At 41.1% G+C, this 22,745-nt stretch overlaps 1 protein-coding gene and 1 long non-coding RNA gene across 8 annotated transcripts in view; one reads left to right on the top strand and one right to left on the bottom strand.

Annotated features, from left to right (window-relative positions):
• The window catches only part of LOC308080326 (uncharacterized protein), a 64,684-nt gene extending 43,773 nt beyond the window's left edge, over nt 1-20,911 (top strand). For 5 of the 7 annotated variants that reach the window (XM_080422134.1, XM_080422135.1, XM_080422137.1 and 2 more), the window contains 12 exons: nt 155-231; nt 1,057-1,102; nt 1,303-1,545; nt 1,776-3,546; nt 3,640-3,813; nt 3,905-4,078; nt 4,172-4,345; nt 4,437-4,610; nt 4,704-4,877; nt 6,838-6,987; nt 7,163-7,209; nt 20,233-20,911. In XM_080422134.1, the coding sequence (XP_080278260.1) occupies nt 184-231; nt 1,057-1,102; nt 1,303-1,545; nt 1,776-3,546; nt 3,640-3,813; nt 3,905-4,078; nt 4,172-4,345; nt 4,437-4,610; nt 4,704-4,877; nt 6,838-6,987; nt 7,163-7,209; nt 20,233-20,786 (3,729 nt within the window). In that variant the 5' untranslated portion in view covers nt 155-183 and the 3' untranslated portion in view covers nt 20,787-20,911. Of the gene's footprint in view, nt 1-68; nt 232-1,056; nt 1,103-1,302; nt 1,546-1,775; nt 3,547-3,639; nt 3,814-3,904; nt 4,079-4,171; nt 4,346-4,436; nt 4,611-4,703; nt 4,878-6,837; nt 6,988-7,162; nt 7,210-20,232 lie in introns of those variants that run through there. The other 2 variants (XM_080422133.1, XM_080422139.1) reach the window with 2 other exon arrangements.
• LOC308080332 lies at nt 14,550-15,801 on the bottom strand. Its single transcript, XR_013932696.1, has 3 exons — nt 15,422-15,801; nt 15,138-15,229; nt 14,550-14,925 (listed from the first exon to the last, which is right to left on the bottom strand). It is a non-coding gene; the product is annotated as an uncharacterized lncRNA (long non-coding RNA).
• Nucleotides 20,912-22,745: the final 1,834 nt, after the last annotated feature.

Genomic DNA, 22,745 nt, shown 5'->3' on the forward strand with positions numbered 1-22,745 from the left:
TGACGCATTTGGCGGTCTGATATATTATTCTTGTGAAACTAATTATGATTTTGTCTTTTCACTTTCGGAGAGTTTTTCATGTTGAATGTTGTTTTTTGGTTTAGTTTTTCTTCACTAAGAGTTAACTTAACTGTGACATGGTGTTATTGTGCAGGTTCTGTGCTGTCATTTGTAAAGCCCAGAATGGAGGACCAGTCACCTTCAGCATCAGTGGCAGCTCCACAGATTCAGGTACAGTACATCTGTTTACTGTTGTCTTCTTTGTTCACAGCTTTACTTTATATGTTTGTTTAGACGGACGCCGTATGAACAGTAATGTAATGTAAATACACCAGACTTATAGCTCATTTTCATCCGCAATCCCCATCAAAACAAGCAACACAAGAGTACATTACATTTCAAAAGGAAAACAGAACAGAGATACACATGAATCATCACACCTGTAAAATACCAGTTTGTTAAACAATAATCAATGTGCGATAAAAATATACATCACATCACACAGCTGTAACATAATCTCAGAATTAGCTGCATTTGAGTGCAAATGTTTCCACATGCTATACAATCATGTTCAATTCATTAAATAAAGTGCAGACATCATTGGAAAAAGGTGTGTGGTTTCTTAGCATGACCTCGCATAACTTTTCGTCAATAGTAGCCTAACATGACAAAATTTGCCTCACTGCAACCTATGGTCAAAGGTCAACCTATAGTCAGCCTATATGTCAATTTCAAAATATGCAATATTAATTAACTTCTATGTCTCCAGTCTCCACAAGTTGTCATTCAATTATACTGAAATATTTGACAATAGTTTGGCATATGTATTACCATTTTGACGTCTGAAACCGGTTGATTGCTGTGTTTACAATTTACTATTTACCCTGAAGTATAAATAAAGCTTAAGGCCTAATGCCAAATGAAATATTGCATTGCATATACCACCCCATTGCATATGTTGATGCAATGGGGTGGTTATTGCAAAATACAAGATGTAATGTTGAACAATAGCACTCAGGCATGATATGATTAAAATAACATGACTGTGTACAACAGGATGCTGGTGACGGCTTGACTTCAGAAAAGACGGATGCAGAAAAAGGTGAGCTTTTTCTGGTGCTACCTTCTGTTTACCAGGATATACATACTCAATATCATATTCCCAAACTATGAAACTACCAGTTATTCCACCACTATTCTTGCGGGGATGTACAGATGCAGAGAGCTTTATTTTGCACTCACTTAATGAACATTTTCTGTGATACATTTATCTCAACCACTCTCTTTTTCTCTTGCAAACAGCACATTTTGTGATCCAGCAGAGGGCAGAGTTGATTCAAAAGGTTTCCACTGTCATGCCTATAGTGGACAGTCTAGGAACCATGATCCATCCTGAGCTTTATGCCAAGATTAAAGCCGAGAAGACAAGCATGGACCAAATGAGAGAACTGTACATGGCGATGCTCGATCAAGGGGGAACAGCCATCCAAGCAGCATTTTACAATGCCCTTAAACGACACCAACCAGACCTGTCGGAGAGGCCAGGTAGGACCTTATGTACTGCTAAATTAATATTATTAGTAGTATATGTTATACCAACTTCCCCAAAGCAATAACATATTATGAGAAATTAAGCTCCTCAATTGGATCACACAATTTATTAGAGCTCAGCAACAACCATAGAACCAACCATATCATTACAAAGACCTCTCAATGAGGACCACATTTACCATAATATGCACTCACTGATGTCCTCTGTTCTTTGGTCATTTTAGAAAGTCTTGCTACTGCCTGTAAACAACAATTGATGTCTAATCTGACACAGAAGTTCCATTGTCTGTTTGAGTGGATCACAAGTCAAGAAAATAAAACACAACTGAATCAGATCTTCACAGAGGTTTACATCACACAGGGAGGGAGTGGAGAGGTCAACAATGAACATGAAGTCAGACAGATTGAAAAATTGTCCAGGAAACCACCCACGAAAGAAACACAAATCAAATTCAAAGACATTTTTCAACCTTTATCTGGAGAAAATGACCCAATCAGAAAAGTGATGATGAAGGGAGTGGCTGGCATCGGAAAAACAGTCCTAACTCAGAAGTACGCTCAGGACTGGGCAAAAGGCACATCCAACCAGGAAATCGACTTCCTGTTTCCATTCACTTTCCGAATGCTGAATTTGGAGAAGGAGACGACTTACAGCTTGGTGGGACTTCTTACTAAATTTTTTGGTGAAATCAAGGAATCAGTAATCTGCAGCTTCGACAAGTACAAAGTTGCGTTCATCTTTGATGGCCTTGATGAGTGTCGGATTGCTCTAGACTTCCACAACACTAAGATCTGGAACGATGTCACAAAGCCAACCTCAGTGGGTGTACTGGTGACAAACCTTATCAATGGAAACCTGCTTCCTACTGCTTGCATCTGGCTAACCACGCGACCTGCAGCAGCCGGTCTGATCCCTTCTAATTATTTCGACAGGGTGACAGAGGTGAGAGGGTTCACTGACCCCCAGAAGGTGGAGTTCTTCATGAAGAGATTCAGTGGTGATGAGAACCAGGCCAGAATCATCTCACACATCCAGACATCACGAAGCCTCCACATCATGTGTCACATCCCAGTCTTCTGTTGGATCACTGCTAACGTTATGGAAGACATGTTGAGTGAAGAGGAAAAAGGCCCGCTGCCAAACACCCAGACTGAGGTGTACATCCACTTCATGGAACTTCATTCCAAACACAAGGAGGACAAGTTTCAAGACGGAACTAATGGAAAGTTTGATTCAAATCCAGAACAGGCCATTCTGTCTCTGGGAAAACTGGCTTTTAAACAGCTGAAGAAAGGCAACGTGATCTTCTATGAAAAAGACCTGAAAGAGTGTGGCATAGACCGAAATGCTGCACAGTACTCAGGAGTGTTCACACAGATCTTTAGAAAGGACCGCGGGATGCTCGGGGACACAGTGTTCTGCTTTGTCCATCTGAGTGTTCAAGAGTTTCTGGCTGCTCTCCATGTCTATAGCAGATGTGTCAGCCGGGGTGTCAACCTACTGTCAACCTTCAAATTGATGAAGTTTAGAAAGTTGACTCATCTCCACCAGAGTGCTGTAAACAAGGCCTTAGAAAGTCCAAATGGACACTGGGACTTGTTCCTTCGTTTCCTGCTGGGCCTCTCAGTGGAGACCAATCAGCCTCGCTTAAAAAGACTGTTGAAGCAGACAGGAAGTAGGTCACAGACCAATGAGGAAACAGTCAAGTACATCAAGAAGATGATCAGGAAGAATCCTTCTGCAGAGAGAAGCATCAATCTGTTCCACTGTCTGAATGAGCTGAATGATCATTCTTTAGAGGAAGAGATCCAGCAATACCTGAGATCAGGAAGTATTTCCAAAGACAAACTCTCTCCTGCTCAGTGGTCAGCTCTGGTCTTCGTGTTGCTGTCATCAGACAAGGAGCTGGAGGTGTTTGACTTGAAGAAATACCAAGCTTCAGAGGAGGCTCTTCTGATGCTGCTGCCAGTGGTCAAAGCCTCAAATAGAGCTCTGTAGGTGAACTGATAACTTGATACATTTAACATAAAAGGTCATCTTTATATTACATGATATTAAATATATGATTTTATAACTTTTTTTAAAAGGCTCAGTGGCTGTAACCTATCAGAGAAATGCTGTGAGGCGTTATCATCTGCTATCAGTTCCAAGTCCTCCAGCCTGAGGGAATTGGACCTCAGCAACAACGATCTACAGGATGTGGGAGTCAAAGAGCTCTCTGGTGGACTTGGGAGTCCAGACTGTAAACTGGAGACCGTCAAGTCAGTATTCCTTAACCTTTTCAACCAATTTCAGCTGGTGCACGTGCATATATATATTAAATATATGATTTTATAACTTGTTTCTCTTCAGCCTGAGTGGCTGTAAGCTATCAGAGAAATGCTGTGAGGCGTTATCATCTGCTATCAGTTCCAAGTCCTCCAGCCTGAGGGAATTGGACCTCAGCAACAACGATCTACAGGATGTCGGAGTCAAAGAGCTCTCTGGTGGACTTGGGAGTCCAGACTGTAAACTGGAGACCGTCAAGTCAGTATTCCTTAACCTTTTCAACCAATTTCAGCTGGTGCACGTGCATATATATATATTAAATATATGATTTTATAACTTGTTTCTCTTCAGCCTGAGTGGCTGTAAGCTATCAGAGAAATGCTGTGAGGCGTTATCATCTGCTATCAGTTCCAAGTCCTCCATCCTGAGGGAATTGGACCTCAGCAACAACGATCTACAGGATGTGGGAGTCAAAGAGCTCTCTGGTGGACTGGGGAGTCCAGACTGTAAACTGGGGACCGTCAGGTCAGTATTCCTTAACCTTTTCAACCAATTTCAGCTGGTGCATGTGCATATATATATTAAATATATGATTTTATAACTTGTTTCTCTTCAGCCTGAGTGGCTGTAAGCTATCAGAGAAATGCTGTGAGGCGTTATCATCTGCTATCAGTTCCAAGTCCTCCATCCTGAGGGAATTGGACCTCAGCAACAACGATCTACAGGATGTGGGAGTCAAAGAGCTCTCTGGTGGACTTGGGAGTCCAGACTGTAAACTGGAGACCGTCAAGTCAGTATTCCTTAACCTTTTCAACCAATTTCAGCTGGTGCACGTGCATATATATATATTAAATATATGATTTTATAACTTGTTTCTCTTCAGCCTGAGTGGCTGTAAGCTATCAGAGAAATGCTGTGAGGCGTTATCATCTGCTATCAGTTCCAAGTCCTCCATCCTGAGGGAATTGGACCTCAGCAACAACGATCTACAGGATGTGGGAGTCAAAGAGCTCTCTGGTGGACTGGGGAGTCCAGACTGTAAACTGGGGACCGTCAGGTCAGTATTCCTTAACCTTTTCAACCAATTTCAGCTGGTGCATGTGCATATATATAAGCAACAATGCAAATGAAATAATATGCAGCTAAAGTAGAAAATATAAAATGTTCACTACGTTGCACCCTTTATTCATTGCATTTGGCCTTCAATAGATCTGTATTAAAGAGTAATTTTTTGTTGATTTACTATACTTCATTTTCTCTGTGTAAACATCAGAGTTTGAGGAGAAAAGGCTAATCCTTTAAAACCTGTAGAACTCTTTAAAGGAGTAGTTCACCCAAAGAAGTACTTATTTTCTATGAATAGCACACCCCATGAAGCCTTGAATTCATGGATTTTTTTTTTTTTTGTCGCATTCCTAAGCCAATAATTTGATTACCGGCGGAAAGATGCTAATGTATCCGGTAGGAGACTCAAAGTAGACTCTTTGTGTCTCCTACCAGAAATACACTGGTCATCAAATTATTGGCTCAGGAATGCGACTAAAACTATTTTTTTTTAAATCCATGAATTCAAGGCTTCATGGGGTGTGTAATTGATAGAAAATAAGTCATTTTGGGGTGAACTACTCCTTTAAACCTGTAGAACCACCACTCATTAAAACCAGGAAAGCATCTGTGTCATGATGTACTTTGGCTATTCAAAAAAATTGCAGATATACAGTACAAGCTCATAGTGCGTCACTTTGTGCCGCCCTATGAGCTTGCAAATCGAATTAACTCAGAAAACTCAAGATGAAATCAAATTAAGATAAAAGTGTTAATCCAAAACAAAACCAAAGTAAAGAGTTTTGATTAATTACCAAAAATGTTTTGTCTTAATAAGATTAAAGCAAAATGTAAATCTGCTTATCAGTTAAAGTGTAGGTTGAAAAAGAAAATTCCTGAATGAGCAGCTGCTTCCCCTCTTTCCATCTCATACTTAAATGCACTCCTCCTCATGAGGTTCTTCTTTAGTCCAGGCATTTAATTATTTTATTTGATGGCTGCCATGATGATCTTAACCCCACAGTTAATCGGCCTAGCAGTAGCAGCTTAAAGGAGGAGTTCACCCAAAAAATGATTTATTTTCTATCAATTGCACACCCCATGAAGCCTTGAATCCATGGATTTATTTTGTTTTTTGTCGCATTCCTAAGCCAATAATTTGATGCCCGGGTGTATTTCCGGTAGGAGACACAAATAATCTACTTTGTGTCTCCTACCGGATACATTAGCCGGTAGGAGACAGGAATCAAATTATTAGTTTAGGAATGCGACAAAAAAAAAATAATCCATGGATTCAAGGCTTCATGGGGTGTGCAATTGATAGAAAATAAGTCGTTTTTTGGGTGAACTCCTCCTCCCTCCGCCACATATTAGGTACAAAGGGATCCCAGCCATTCAGCAACTACTTCACTTATTTGACCTATTTTATCTGCTCCCACATGCATAATCTAATCTGTCAGCAGATCTCACAAAATACTTGGATAGGAGCTTTTCTTGGGGGCAGGCCTTTGATCAGGATTTAAACTGTGCTTTACCCAATCAAAATGGAGTGGGTGTGACTGATACGTAAACCTCTGCCTTGTGTGTTGTAAAGTGGAATGTATGTAAAACAGTCAAAGGGGATGCATAATGCATTGGATATAATAGTTCACTTCATGGGCTAGTGTAAGTCGGAGGTGAAACGTAGCACCCAAAAGTTGTTGAAAGGTTGGAGATAAACTTTGTATTCTTTACTCAGTTTGGTCAACAGCCATTAGACAGTGAAGTGCAGAGAACTTTATTCTTGAGACAACTTGGCCACTTGACTTTTATATGGACCAAGCCCCATCAAACGAGTCTCAGCCCTTGGTTTCACATAGCAAAGGTCCTTTTGTCAGGAAAAAGTGGCAACATTGTATTGACATAACCTGTGTGTGTGTGTGTGCGTGTGCGTGTGCGTGCGCGCGCGTGTGTGCGTGCGTGCGTGCGTGCAGGTTGTCAGGCTGTATGGTCTCAAAGGAAGGCTGTTCTTATCTGGTCTCGGCTCTGAGATCCAACTCCCATCTCAAAGTGTTGGATTTAAACTACAATCACCTAGGAGACGGCGTAAATCGCCTCTCTGCTCTACCACTGGAGACTCTGAGGTATGGAGAGAACTGCTGTCACTCACTGTAAATGTGTTCTAGTTGAGTAAGGAAATCATATGGTTATTCTGTACAATATTGTTTAATGTTTCATCCTGAAAAATCATGATAAATTATTGTTTCTAGTATTGAATGGAATATGCAAACATTTACTTTGTATCTCCTCTACCCCCAGTGTCAAACATGGTGGCGAGTGCAGGCTGCAACCAGGTGTGAGGAAGTGTAAGTGTGAATTATGTTTCATTCATTAAAAATGTCAAGTATCACACATCCAGCTATGTAGATGAACAGCTCATATAAACAGCAACATGTGACATTCACTCATTCTCTTCCTACTGTTAATGAAGATGATAATCACTATAAGTGTAATGTGTTTTCATTCACAAGAATCCCCTGTAAATGGCCCATACCCCCCCCCCCAAACCCGCTACCACTGACACATCTGTAGCCTTTAGAGCTCTTATTGTGTGACCATATTGCCTATACACTATTCTTTTGCAATTATGTGTTTTACAGGAACAGCAAAATATATCGAGACAAGTTAGTCATGTATATCATTCATCAAAAACATAAAAACTAAAGTGTAAAAAAAAAAATGTAATGTGTAAATATAGTGGTGGAAGAAGTACTACCAAAGCAAAAGTATCAATTTCAATTCAATTCAATTTTATTAAAGTGTCAAATCACAACAAGTTGTCTCAAGACACTTTACATGTAGAGAAGAGACCCGACATCCCACCCTGAGCAAGCAATTTTGCGACAGTGGCAACGAAAAACTCCCTCTTAACTGGAAGAAACGTCAGGCAGACCCTAGGCTCTAGGGTGGCGGCCTTCTGCCTCGACCGTGTCGGGGGAAAGAAGAGAGAGAGAGAGGGAGAGACAGACAGAGGAGAGACAGAAAGAGATACAGTGCAAGTAGTAACAATAACACTAGCAGCAAATATAATAGTGTAAGATAGTATATGATAATATAATATAATAAAATAATATAGTACAGCAATAGTGTGTATGCAGTATATAATGGTATAATAAAAGAATGTTAAGATAATATACAGTATAGTGTAGTGGTATAGTGTAGTGTAGTAGAAATCCACGGTCGTGCTCCATGGAGAGGCCCGGTCCGCAGTCACAGTATTGAGCCGCAGCTGGGGGTCCATGGACCTGCGACGTGGGAAATAAAAGAAACTCCGGGGAGCAGGTCCCCGGTTGTAGAATTAGTGGCAGGCCTTACTAGAGCGTGAATCTGTACAGGGTTAATTACGATTGTACCAATGGGACACAAACCCACACAACCAAAGGGAGGACGAGAAAGGAGAGGACGAGAGGAGAGAGGAAAAAGGGGGGGGGAGAGGATGACTATAGGGTGACTGAGTCTATACACTTTGGCTATAGGCTTTATCATAGAGAAAGGTTTTTAGTCTAGTCTTAAATTTACAGAGTGTGTCTGCTTCACGGACTGAGACTGGGAGAAGGTTCCACAGCTGAGGTGCCTGAAACTTAAATGCTCTACCTCCTGTTCTAATCTTTTTGGGGTTTCTTGGAGCTGTAAGCATTTTTCCATACTGTGGACGCAATGGTGTTCTGGCTGGTTTATAGGGCTCGATGAGTTCTTTGAGATATACTGGTGCCTGTCCATTGAGAGCCTTGTATGTGAGGAGGAGAACTTTAAACTCTATTCTGTATTTAACCGGGAGCCAGTGCAACGAGGCCAATGAAGGAGTGATATGATCTCTTCTTCTGGTTCCTGTCAGTATGCGCGCAGCGGCATTTTGGACTAGCTGCAGGCTTTTTAGGGACTTACTTGGGCAGCCTGCTAATAAAGCGTTGCAATAGTCCAGCCTAGAGGTAACAAATGCGTGGACAAGTTTTTCTGCATCATTTTGGGACAGAATGTGCCTAACTTTTGCAATATTACGCAGGTGAAAAAAGGCATTTCTTGAAATTTGTTTTATGTGGGACTGAAAGGACATATCTTGGTCAAACGTGACTCCCAGATTCTTTACAGTGGCCCTGGAGGTCAAGGTAATACCATCTAGGTTAAAATTCTTATCGGCTAGTTTATCTCTGAGGTGCTTAGGGCCAAGTACAATAACTTCAGTTTTGTCCGAGTTGAGGAGTAGGTAATTACGGGTCATCCAACTCTTGATGTCTATAAGACATGCTTGAAGTTTAGCCAGTTGATCTGTTTCATCTGGCTTCATCGATAGATATAATTGTGTATCATCTGCATAACAGTGGAAATTTATAGAGTGTTTCCTAATTATCTCACCTAAAGGAAGCATATATAGAGTAAATAGTATTGGTCCAAGTACAGAGCCTTGTGGGACTCCGTATTTAACCTTTTCGCGTAATGAGGGTGTATCGTTAACGTTTACAAATTGAAATCTGTCAGACAGATAGGACTCAAACCAGTTCAATGCAGCACCCTTAATGCCAACCAAATGCTCTAGCCTCTGTAACAAAATATGGTGATCGATAGTATCAAATGCAGCACTGAGGTCCAACAAAACCAGTACAGAGAGAAGGTTGTTATCGGATGCAATCAGGAGGTCATTTGTGACCTTCACCAATGCCGTCTCAGTGCTATGGTGTGCTCTGAATCCTGACTGAAAAGCTTCAAATAGCTTATTGTTATGTAAAAAGTCACATAACTGCTTGGCGACTGCTTTCTCAAGGATTTTAGAGAGAAATGGAAGGTTCGATATAGGTCTATAGTTAGCCAAAATGCCTGAGTCGAGAGTAGGCTTCTTGAGGAGAGGTTTGATGACAGCTACCTTAAAGGACTGTGGTACGTAGCCCGTCACTAGGGACATATTGATCATATTGAGTAGGGATGCACCAACCGGGGTCAGGACCTCTTTAAGTAATTTAGTTGGGACTGGATCCAAGAGACAGGTCGTTGGTTTGGAAGATGTGATCATTAAAGTGAATTCGGAGAGCTCGACCGGGGAGAAACTGTCCAAATATACACTGTGTCGCACAGCCACTTCTGAGGATACCACATCAAAACTGTAATGTAGATATATTGTAAGTAGAAGTTCCGTATTCAAAATGTACTTGAGTAAAAGTACAAAAGTATCGGCATCAAAATCTTAAAGTACCAAAAGCAAAAGTACTCATTGTGCAGAATGTCCTATTTCACAAGTTCAGTATAAAAAATCTATTGAAAATAGCCGATCTACAAGCTCACAATGTGTCGCGATGCGACACATTGTGAGCTTGTAGATCTGCTGTTTTCAAATGGCCGAATTTTATTTAGGGCTGAAGTGGTTAGTGTATGTTTTGTAATAATAATCAAAATCTGAGTGAATGAGTTTTCATTTAATTGTAGTGGAGTAAAAGTATAAATGTTCCTCTAAGATATAGTGGAGTAGAAGTAAAGTTATTGAAAATTGGAAATACTCCAGTAAAGTAAAAGACAAATACCTCAAAATTGTAATTAAGTACAGTACTTGAGTAAATGTACTAAATATGAAAATAATGCATGAGTAGCAAGTTATTTTAGTCATCCAAATCCACTCAAATCCACTCTCGAGTATGTTTTTTCATTACATCCACTATTCACAGTAAGAATCTGGTTAATTCCCTTGGTTCATCTTTCTTTCGAAGTACAAAGAAACATTTATTAACCGCAAAATCCCTGTGAGGGCCTCAGGCCCACTTCTGCCCCGCGAGAGCAGCTTGGCAAGAGCTAAGTGGGTGCCCACACAGAGCGGGCACTCGAATGGGCACTGTTGGAGTTGCACCAAGGTGGGAATTGTTATGATCATTCCCACACAAAAGGGTACCCTCAGATGCCAGCATTGGATGCCAAAGGCTCCTGATCAAGCAACAAAATATGACGTGTTGGGGTGAGAACAGGTTGGACAACGATTTGGCGGTTTGGTATGAATTAATTAATATAAATTTAAACTTTGATCACAAGGTTTGATGAAAAAGTTGACAACCTGAACCTGCAGTGTTTGATTCTTCCAACGTAATAGAATGTTGGTGATAAAGTCAGGTGTAGGACTAAACAGGGATGTGTATACTATAGATTTGATTTGTACAGGAGATTTCAGCCTGCAGTGCCCAAGCATCCAATAGACTTTCAGAGAGCATTTAATGAAACATAGTTGTCAAATAACAATAATTGTAATCAAACGTAGCGTAATCACTGAGAAAAAATACTGAAATGTACAGTAGTGGAAAGTAAATAAGTACATTTACTCAAGTACTGTACTTAAGTACAATTTTGAGGTACTTTTACATTACTTGTGTATTTCCATGTATTTGATACTTTATACTTCTAATCCATTACATCTCAGAGGCAAATATTGTATTTTTTACTCCACTACAATAATTTGACAGCTTGCGGATGTATTATTACAAAACATACATTAATCACTTAATGGGATAGTTTTTCTATGGATTAGTCACCCCATGGAGACTTGAATTCATAGATACATTTTTGCCAATAATTTGATGACCAGCGAACCGGTAGGCAGCAGTTCCGGTAGGAGACTCAAAGGAGACTCTTTGTGTCTCCTACCGGAACCGCTGCCGGTCATCACATTATTGTCTTAGGAATGAGACAAAAACAAAAATATCTATGAATTCAAGTCTCCATGGGGTGACTAATCCATAGAAAAAAAGTCATTTTGGGGGTGAACTATCCCTTTAGCCCTATTCTATCTTTATTCTATCACAAGATCTGCATACTTCTTCCACCAGGAAATGGACCATTATAAGGCGTGGTCTTTATCCTGTATGAAACTATTCACAGAGCATCCTCCTCTTATTCATAGCAGGTGACAGGAAGGTGGGATGAGGAACTGTTCTCTAGAGCAAGGGTTCCCAAACTTTTCAGGCCGTGACCCCCCCAAAATAATCATATTTGAACTGCCACCACCCCTAGTATAGTTTGTTGGTTACTTTTGACAAAGTAATGGTTTTATTATTAGTTATATTCCTTTTAATTTTAGAGGTATTGAAAAGTCCTTAAATTGTCACTTTAAAATATGAAGGTACCCTGTATACACTTATACTGTATGTTACATTAAATATTAAGCTAATCATCTGGGGACCCCAAAAAAATATTTGGGGACCCCAGTTTGGGAAGCACTGCTCTACAGCAGGGGAAAGTAAGGTGGGATAAGGAGCAGGGAATGGTGACAGCAGATACAACTTGTCAGTCAACAGTGAAATTATTCATCAGACTTGGTCTGTTACAGTTTAAATATTTTACGGTTGCAAGTGCCGATTATTTGCTTAGTGATTACTTTTTCAATTAGTTGAATAATCAAAAGTGCTTTTTACTTATTTTTTCATATATTTACTAATTGATGTGAAAAAAAACACTGGGTGAAAAGCAATGATTTTGGGAGGGTATTCATCAGGCAGACCCCTGATACTTAAGGGAGTATGTGTGTGTAAGTTGCCCTCATTCATTAATGTACCACCTCCCACATACCTCCCACGTATCCAGGTAAATGTACCATTTCTGAGACATTCATTTGCATTTACCCCCTGTGGTGTCTGCCAGCAAGGACCTCACACACCCCACCCCACCCCTCCCCTCCCACCCCACCCCACCCCACCCCTCCCACCCCACCCCACCCCACCCCTCCCACCCCACCACTCCCACCCCAACCACTTCTGAGCATGTGCAGAAAACCACATTTGATTGGAAGCTGTGGCTTATAACCCCACCCACCCACCCCACAATTCTGCATGCTAATTCTGGCATAACCCCCCTAGTTTATCCCCCCCCCCCCCCCCCCAATTGGGAGGGGTGGTTCATAGCGCCCCCCCCCCCCCCCCCCCCTCCTACACTAATTTAATTTATATATATATATATATACACATACACACACAATATAGAAAAACAAATAGGCAGAACTCATGTAATTATGTTTATTGATCCAAAAAAATAAAACAATTATTTATACAAAACAATGGAACAGGAGCACACAGATAAAATCAAATGTTTCAAAGAATCCCTGGATTTTGTTCCAGGGACCCCAGAAGCAAAGATTTGAGTCTAATCTTGGGTTAAATTGGGTTAAAATTGGGTGAAATTCGTGTCTACATATTTACACTAGTACCTGAGATAAGATGTGTGCGTGAAGATAGCAGCAATTTATACTGTGCATGATATACTTATGGACGTTAGTTAAGGTGCTTAGGGGAAAAAATCACAATAAAAGACAAAAGTCAAGTGCGATATACATGGGATTAAGGTGCAAAATGTCATTGTGTCGACCGCATAATACACATAAAGTAGACTGACACTGGTATATAGTCAGCAAGTAGTGACATGAGGGGAAAAAAAGTCACTTATACTTGTGTACTCCACAGTTAATGTGCTGTCCGTTTACACAGGAACGGTGTTTTTGGGGCTTGAATCCGTTACTAAGTGAAACCTCCTTCCAGGATGGAAAAGTTTGAAAACGCTGCACGTCCCGTCTCCATGTAAACACATACAACAGAGGAAACGGCACAACGTTTGATGTTGACAGCTGTTGTGAGAGAAATAAGCAGCCAGTTCTATGAAAACAAGCCCAAAAAAGTGACTAGGCTACATGAGCACTTTAAACCAGTGGTTCTCAAAGTGGGGTCCGGAGACCCCAAGGGGTGCTTGGGGGGGTTCCAGGGGTCCCCAGCCGAATGTGTTAATATAGCATCACAATAATTGTAACCAACCAGCACTATGAGCTTGTAGATCTGCTATTTTTTTTTAAAAATCTAGATTTTTTTTGGCAAACCTTTGAATATATATATCTTTTTTAATATATATATTTTTTTCAAATCTTTGCTTCTGGGGGTCCGTGGAACAAAATAGTTGAGATGGGGTCCACGGCCAAATAGAAATCCTTGACATGAAAGGTAGAGAACCATTGCTTTAAACAGTACATTGGCTATTTGAAAGCCGATCTACAATCTCACAGTGAGCTTGTAGATCTTCTATTTTTATCTTGAAAATAAATTAGTGAAATAATATTTGGAATATACATATTTTTTTTTTAATTCAGATGGTCTGCGGAGAAAGACAATCATTTGACATGCACATGTTTGAGGACTGTTTAAAATCAAAAATTAACTACACTTTAAAAACAAGCCCAAGATATATAATCTAAGTATAAAACAATGGTTAAAATAAATCGAAAATGAAAAAGGACACATCTAAGAGGGAAGCACACACACACATCTAAAAAAATCAAATCAAATAGGTGCTGATGCACCCAAAAATATATACAAAAAGGCAGCAAGTCATGCTTGCAAACAGCCCCGAGGTGAAAAAGGTGACAACATGTTGTTTTCTTTTGGGTCAGGTGTCACACAATGCCCTATTTGGGTTAAAAAAGGTGACTGTAGCTGAAAAGTGACACTTTTGCATGTAATGTCTGACACTACGCCGCTGGAGTTCTTGCTGTGTCCTTACAGCTGGAGGAGTGTAAAAGACCCGTTATGGTCCTCGAACTCGTCAACCACAGGCATTGCGTTCTGGAGAACGCTGGGTCTGGAACGAGGTCCTGGGGGTCTTCTTTCCTGGAGCTCCTGGCACAGCTTCGAAAGCGCTGAACTTCTTCCTGGTGGAGGTCTGATGAACCATACTGGCAAACCATCTTCGAAGCCATCTTCCTCATCAGACATGAGCTCTTTGGTTGCAGTGCTGTTCCAGAGAATTTCCTCAGCAGGCCGCAACACGGATCTCCTGCCCTCAAACAACTGTAAAAAAACAAACACAAAAAAATATAGAATTACAATTAAACCACAAAACTAAGAAATTGTTTTAACTGTGTGAGTGAGGCCTACCAAAACTGCTCTCCTCACTTACCCGTAATTTTCTCTGTCGTGTCCTCATAGACTTCTGTACCTTTGCTTTCTCCTGTGCATTTTCTGGTTTATTCAGCCGCTCTTTCTTTTGTAATGACTCAAAATAAGTCCGGCAGGATGCTAAAATAGAAAATACAAGCATGCATTAGTCACCAGAACCATGAATGTGTGCTTTCAATTATAACACAGGGGTTTTTGAATACAAAAAGACCTGTAAGTAGGCTACCATAAGAAAAACAGGTTTGCTGGCTTCTGCAGGTCTAGCCCACTCTATTAAGACGCAAATAGCTTATAGCTTGAATACTGTGAGTGTATTATGCATGTGCGCTTACCTTTTATAAAAACAGGATCAACATTACAGAAACTAATGCTTAGTTCTCCTAAAAGATGAGCCGCAACATCAATATTATGTGGAGAATTTACCCTGTTGGAAGAGAAGAACCGTGTTAGCTTTTATCATTTTTTTTCTTTATCAGTTAAAACATTTCACCAGGACAGGAACCCAATCCACAGGCCTACCTCCCCCCACTATCCCCCACTACAAATCGAATCGGTGGGGCAGGGTCTCCCCTCTTACTAAAGCATGATTGTGATATAGTTGAATTTAGTTACTTACGCTTCTTTTGGATTGTATTTGTGGTTATTCTTCTCCGAGTTGTGTAGATGCCTCACAGCCTCCTGTAAACAGCATGATTATAAAAGGTTAATTTGAGGAAATCAATGCTTTTGGCAAAGCACCAAAGGAATACCAAAACGCTCGCCCCAAAACAGTCGCCCGGGCGCAAATCCGGCGCATATCCAGTAAAATCTCTACCTGATATTCCCCCTAAAGTGGGGGCGATCGTGTTTTGGGGTGAGCCTTCCGGTTACCCACCAGAACACTAGTTACACTTATTTTTCGACAAGCAACACATACAAAGTATTTTCTCGCTAGTAGACACAGGGCCCATATAGTCAGACATAATTTCACTTACCGCAATGTCGATGTTATTCGCTCTTTTGATCCTCTTTGGTGCAGGCAGAGAGGACAATGTAGCGTGAGCGTCATCCCGAGCAGCGTTGCTCTCGACTAGGTCACGCAACAGTTTCAGTTCCTGCTTTACTTCCATGTTCTCATTGCTCTGCATGTCCACTACCGCTTTAAGATCGGTGATTTGGTCAGACAATCCCTGCATAGCTCTAAGCATCCGTTTGAACATATCCCCAGAATTAGAATTAGAGGGACTTCCTAATAATTCTGTTCTTCTCGGAGTCGAAGGCTGGCGTCTGAGAGGACTCGAAGCAGCACCCGGTGCATAAAACAAATCTCTACTCGTGTTTGCCATTTTACTCACAAATAAAACAAACCCTCACGCAGTAAATAGTTTCCAAGCAGAGTTCCCTTACAACAAACTGCTATCCTATAAAGCCAACTCGCTGCCTTGGCTAATGCACGCCACGCCCCCCACTGCCGTGCTGTGGCTAGGGTTGCCAGATACTGTGAGAGAAACAAGCATCCAGGTCTAGAAAAACAAGCCCAAAAGAAGCGATTATGGGTCACATGAGCACTTTAAACCTATTGTATACATCGGCTATTTCAAAATGCATCTACAAGCTACAACATCTACAAGATCTACAAGCTCACAACGCGTCGCTCGCGATACGACTCGTTGTGAGCATAGAAATTGTGGTACATAGAAATTGATCTATTGAAGATTCTGACTTTCAAATGTACATATTTTTTGTTTTGATTGTATTGCTGTATTGTTGTATTGTGCTTTCTGCTTTGGCAATGTAAACGTATGTTTTCTCATGCCAATAAAGCCCTTTGGATTGAATTGAATTGAATTGTGAGCTTGCAGACTGCTATTTTCAAATAGCAGATTAGTCTGATTAACCACTGAAGCCAAATGTTACTGTTTGCTGTACAATGGTGTCATGCAGAAATAGAGAATATAGCATATATATACAGCTATTTTAGAAATACCTCCAGAACATATTCTCATATATTAAAATAAGCCCCAGCAAAGTGATATAGTCCAAAACATTGGCCCAGTTGCAGCCATTTTGAAAACTGGTGGTGGCCATCTTGAAATCTTAGGAATTCTGCATGGCCAGAGGTTGATTATCAATTAAGGTCATATGAAGGTCATCTGTGCCAAATTTCGCGCTTGTATCACCAAGTGCACTATGGTATCAATTTTCCGCCTTACTATTGAGCTGTCACCTCAATATATGTGAATGGAAATGGGTTACATGTATACCCACAAGCCTCCCCTGTACAGACATGTCAAATTTATGCCTATCTCATGCAGTTTTGGGCAAGAACCATGCAGTGTTTTGCATGCAGTACAAATATGTAATTTCTGCCTATTGTAAAAAGGAGACCACTTTACTTTATCTATAGCTGTATGAGACCACTGTACTGTATCTATAGCTGTATGAGACCACTGTACTGTATCTATAGCTGTATGAGACCACTGTACTGTATCTATAGCTGTATGAGACCACTGTACTGCATCTATATCCCACTGTACTGAATCTATAAACCACTGTACTGCATATATAGACCATTGTACTGCATCTAAAGACCACATACATTGACCACTGTACTGTATCTATAGACCACCACTATACTGCATCTCAACTCAACACAACTTTAAAAATGTATTTATAAAGCACCATTAACATGATGACTAGGTCACCCAAAGTGCTGTACAGGTTAAAACAAAACATAACATAAAAATGCAATATAAATAGACATTAGCATAAAATACCAATGAAATAGAAACAAAAACAAAACATTAGCACCAGTAAATGAAAAACATGGACTGCCAGGCTCAGCTGTCGTTAAAGACCAGGCAAATTGGTCTTTAATAAAGATTGAAAAATATCAATTGACTAGGCAGCTCCGATGTGTAGGGGAAAGCTATGCCCCCTGTGGGGGGGGGGGGGGGGGGGGTCGCCATGAAGGCTCAACAGATTCACTAGAGTGGTCTACAGATGCACTACAGTGGTCTACAGATGCACTACAGTGGTCTACAGATGCACTACAGTGGTCTACAGATGCACTAGAGTGGTCTACAGATGCACTACAGTGGTCTACAGATGCACTACAGTGGTCTACAGATGCACTACAGTGGTCTACAGATGCACTAGAGGGGTCTACAGATGCACTAGAGTGGTCTACAGATGCACTACAGTGGTCTACAGATGCACTAGAGGGGTCTACAGATGCACTAGAGTGGTCTACAGATGCACTACAGTGGTCTACAGATGCACTAGAGGGGTCTACAGATGCACTACATGGTCTACAGATACACTACATGGTCTACAGATGCACTAGAGTGGTCTACAGATGCACTACATGGTCTACAGATACACTACATGGTCTACAGATGCACTAGAGTGGTCTAAAGATGCACTAGAGTGGACTACAGATGCACTACATGGTCTACAGATGCACTACAGTGGTCTACAGATGCACTACAGTGGTCTACAGATGCACTAGAGGGGTCTACAGATGCACTACAGTGGTCTACAGATGCACTAGAGGGGTCTACAGATACACTAGAGTGGTCTACAGATGCACTAGAGGGGTCTACAGATGCACTAGAGGGGTCTACAGATGCACTACAGTGGTCTACAGATGCACTAGAGGGGTCTACAGATGCACTACAGTGGTCTACAGATGCACTACAGTGGTCTACAGATTCACTAGAGGGGTCTACAGATGCACTACAGTGGTCTACAGATGCACTACAGTAGTCTACAGATGCACTACAGTGGTCTACAGATGCACTAGAGGGGTCTACAGATGCACTACAGTGGTCTACAGATGCACTACAGTGGGCTACAGATGCACTACAGTGGTCTACAGATGCACTAGAGTGGTCAACAGATGCACTACAGTGGTCTACAAATGCACTAGAGGGGTCTACATATGCACTAGAGGGGTCTACAGATGCACTAGAGTGGTCTACAGATGCACTAGAGGGGTCTACAGACGCACTACAGTGGTCTACAGATGCACTACAGGGGTCTACAGATGCACTAGAGGGGTCTACAGATGCACTACAGTGGTCTACAGATGCACTACAGTGGTCTACAGATGCACTAGAGGGGTCTACATATGCACTAGAGGGGTCTGAGAGTGAGTTGTGTGTACAACTCTGAGAGTGTACAAATGGAACCAAATGGACCCTAACGGGTCCATTTGGTTCCATTTGTACACTCTCAGAGTTAAATTGACATAGATTTTACAATATAAATTGCGGTCCAAGTGATAGAAATGCCATTAAATGGGGTTCTGTAGCCCTAATGCATGTCAAACTGGCGGTCCTTGAAATTAAAATGGTTGAGAATCACTGCTAGAGCCGTAAAAAAATCTTCTCTTATGGGGGTCCCTGGCATATCTTTTGAAATGGGGGTCCGCGGGCTAATAAGTGTCAATTTGGGGGTCCTTGACATGAAAAAGTTGAAGAACCACTGATTTAGAGGTTATAGGTTTAGGGGTTAGGTTTGGAGTTATAGCGCTATGCGTTGCGGTCACTGAGCTTGTAGATCAGCTATTTTCAGCTTTAGGGTTGTGGTTAAAAAGAATGGTAAACATGTAACCAACCTTAAATGTTGATGTCCTCACAAGTATACAGTGGTGTAAAGTAACTAAGTACATTTACTCAAGAATTGTACTTAAGTACAATTCTGAGGTATTTTTTACTGGAGTTTTTTAAATGTTCTCCACTACATCTCAGAGGCAAATTTGTACTTTTTACTCCACTACAATTATTTGAAAACTTTAGTTACTAGTTACTTTGCAGATATGAATTGTTACATTATAAAACATACATTAACCACTTTAGCCCTATTTTATACCTAGGCTATTTGAAAATAGCCGATCTACAAGCTCACAACGCGTCGCATCGCGTTGTGAGCTTGTAGATCTGCTATTTTCAAGCATTTTAGTACTTTTAATTTTGGTACTTTAAGTACATTTTGATACCAATACTGTTGTACTTTTACTCAAGTAGATTTTTTATTCCGGACTTTTACTTGTAACAGAGTACTTTTACATCGCAGTATTGATACTTTTACTTAGTTTCAGTTTCCACCACTGCAAGTATAGTAATAGATAGTGTGTGTGTGTGTGTGTGTGTGTGTGTGTGTGTGTGTGTGTGTGTGTGTGTGTGTGTGTGTGTGTGTGTGTGTGTGTGTGTGTGTGTGTGTGTGTGTGTGTGTGTGTGTGTGTGTGTTGTGAGTTGTTTTTAGGTTGTTTTATGTTAGTTGCACACCAGTGTCACACACAGTGTTTGACCCCCCCGTCGGCGGCGGCGGCGGCGTCGTCCCCGCACATACAACCATGACAATAAAGCTCTAAACTCTATAAACACATTAATATTCATGAGGTTTTAATGTGTTGTGATGTTTTGTCATGTGTTCTTCTCACAGATTCCTGTTCACTCTCACTGGATCTGAACACCATGAACAACACCCTCTCCCTGTCAGAGGAGAACATGAAGGTGACTGAAACAACACGACACCAAGGTTACCCTGATCATCCAGAGAGATTCACCTTTTGGGATCAGGTGTTGTGTAGAGAGAGTCTGTGTGAAGGTGGGAGGTCCTACTGGGAAGTAGAATGGAGTGTGTGGGTTGAATGGAGTGGATGGGTTGGTATAGCAGTCTGTTATAAAGACATCAACAGACAGGGTGTTGAGTCATGGTTTGGAGACAATAACAAGTCCTGGTGTTTACATTGCTCTGATAGAGGCTACACGTTCAGACACAACAACGTTGAGACTAAAGTGTCAGAGGGTTCCTCCTCCAGAGGCAGAGGCAGAGTGGGGGTTTACCTGGATCACAGTGCAGGTACTCTGTCATTCTACTGTGTTACTGACACAAGGACCCTCCTCTATACAGCTCACACCACCTTCACACAACCTCTATATGCAGGTTTATGGGTTTATGCTGGATCTACAGCAGAGGTGTGTAAGATCTGGTAGAGAGAGAGAGAGAGAGAGAGAGAGAGAGAGAGAGAGAGAGCGAGAGAGAGAGAGAGAGAGAGAGAGAGACTAAACACACGGAGGTGTGGGAGAGAGAGAGAGGGGGGAGAGAGAGGGAGAGAGAGAGAGAGGCTAAACACGCAGAGGGTTGTCTGTAAGGAGAGGGGGGAGAGAGACTAAACACACAGAGGTGTGTGGGAGAGAGAGAGAGAGGGGGGGGAGAGAGAGAGAGAGGGGGGGAGAGAGAGAGAGAGAGAGAGAGAGAGAGAGAGAGAGAGAGAGAGAGAGGCTAAACACACAGAGGTGTGGGAGAGAGAGAGAGAGAGGGGGGGAGGAGAGAGAGAGAGGGGGGGAGAGAGAGAGAGAGAGAGAGAGAGAGAGAGAGAGAGAGAGAGAGAGAGAGAGGCTAAACACACAGAGGTGTGGGAGAGAGTGGGAGAGAGAGAGAGAGAGAGAGAGCGCGCGCGCGCAGCTAAACACAGTAAAGTGTGTGTGAGGTGCTGCAGTGGTGGTAGAAGTACTCATACTGTATATTTTGGACTTGAGTAAAAGTAGAAATACCACAATGTAGAAATAACTCTGTTAGCAGCAAAAAGTCCTACTTTACAAATCGTACTTAAGTCAAAAGTATTAATGTCAAAATATACTTAAGTAGCAAAAGTAAAAGTACTCGTTAAGCAGAATGTATTTCAGTGTTCTATGCCAGTGGTTCTCAAAGTGCGGTCCAGGGACCCTCAGGGTTCCAAATGGACCCTTACAGATCTGTGACTCTGAACTCCTTGAAATGACAAGAAAATGACAATGAAAAGATTGAGAACCACTGCTCTATGGGTTGTGAGCTTGTAGATCTGCTATTTTTAACTTGTTTTGGTTGAAATCAGTGTAAATGTTTGTAAACACACCCTGATGAAGACAACTTGTCTAAACGTTGATCATTAAAATCATTTACATGGAACTACACTGAGTGTGTGTTGTTTTTATCTGTTTACACACACACACACACACACACACACACACACACACACACACACACACACACACACACACACACACACACACACACACACACACGACTTGAGGTCATGTTTCTAAACTCTAGACACAAAAATCACAACCAATGATCAAAATGCTCATGTCCAGTGGTGTAAAGTAACTAAGTTAACATTTACTTAAGTACAATTTTGAGGCATTTGTATACTTTACTTGAGTATTTCCAATTTCCAATACTTGTACTTCTACTCCACTACAGTACATCGCGGATCCAAATATTGTACTTTTTACTCCACTACAATTATTTGAAAACTTGAGTTATTAGTTACTTTGTAGATTTTGATTATAATTCCAAAACATACATTAACCACTTCAGCCCTATTTAAACTTTGACTATTTGAAAATAGCAGATCTACAAGCTCACAATGCGTCGCGATGCCACGCTTTGTGAGCTTGTAGATCTGCTATTTTTGAAAGATTTGTATACATTTAAAAATGCTTTTGTACTTTTACTCAAGCAAATTTTGAATTCCGGACTTTTACTTGTGACAGAGTATTTCTACACTGCAGTATTGATACTTTTACTTAAGTAAAGCAATTGAGTACTTTCTCCACTACTGCTCGTTGCTCACTTTTTTTCCCACAATTGTCTTGGATTCAATAAAACACACACACACACACACACACACACACTCACACTCACACTCACACACACACACACACACACACACACACACACACACACACACACACACACACACACACAGTAAAGATGACATTGTCTGTCAGGTGGAAACCTTGTAAGTCTAAACTGTTATTTATCAGGAAACAAATAATAATAAAAAAGAACCTTTTGTTCCAGTGGATCCAATGTAGTTATTATTTAATCACAAAGATAATACTTTTCCTTGGTTCAATACTTTTACAGTATAAAACCAGTGGTGGAAAAAGTACTAAAATGTTTTACTG

Source organism: Gymnoscopelus braueri (assembly GCF_963280865.1).
Source record: "Gymnoscopelus braueri genome assembly, chromosome: 24".
NCBI lineage: Eukaryota > Metazoa > Chordata > Actinopteri > Myctophiformes > Myctophidae > Gymnoscopelus > Gymnoscopelus braueri.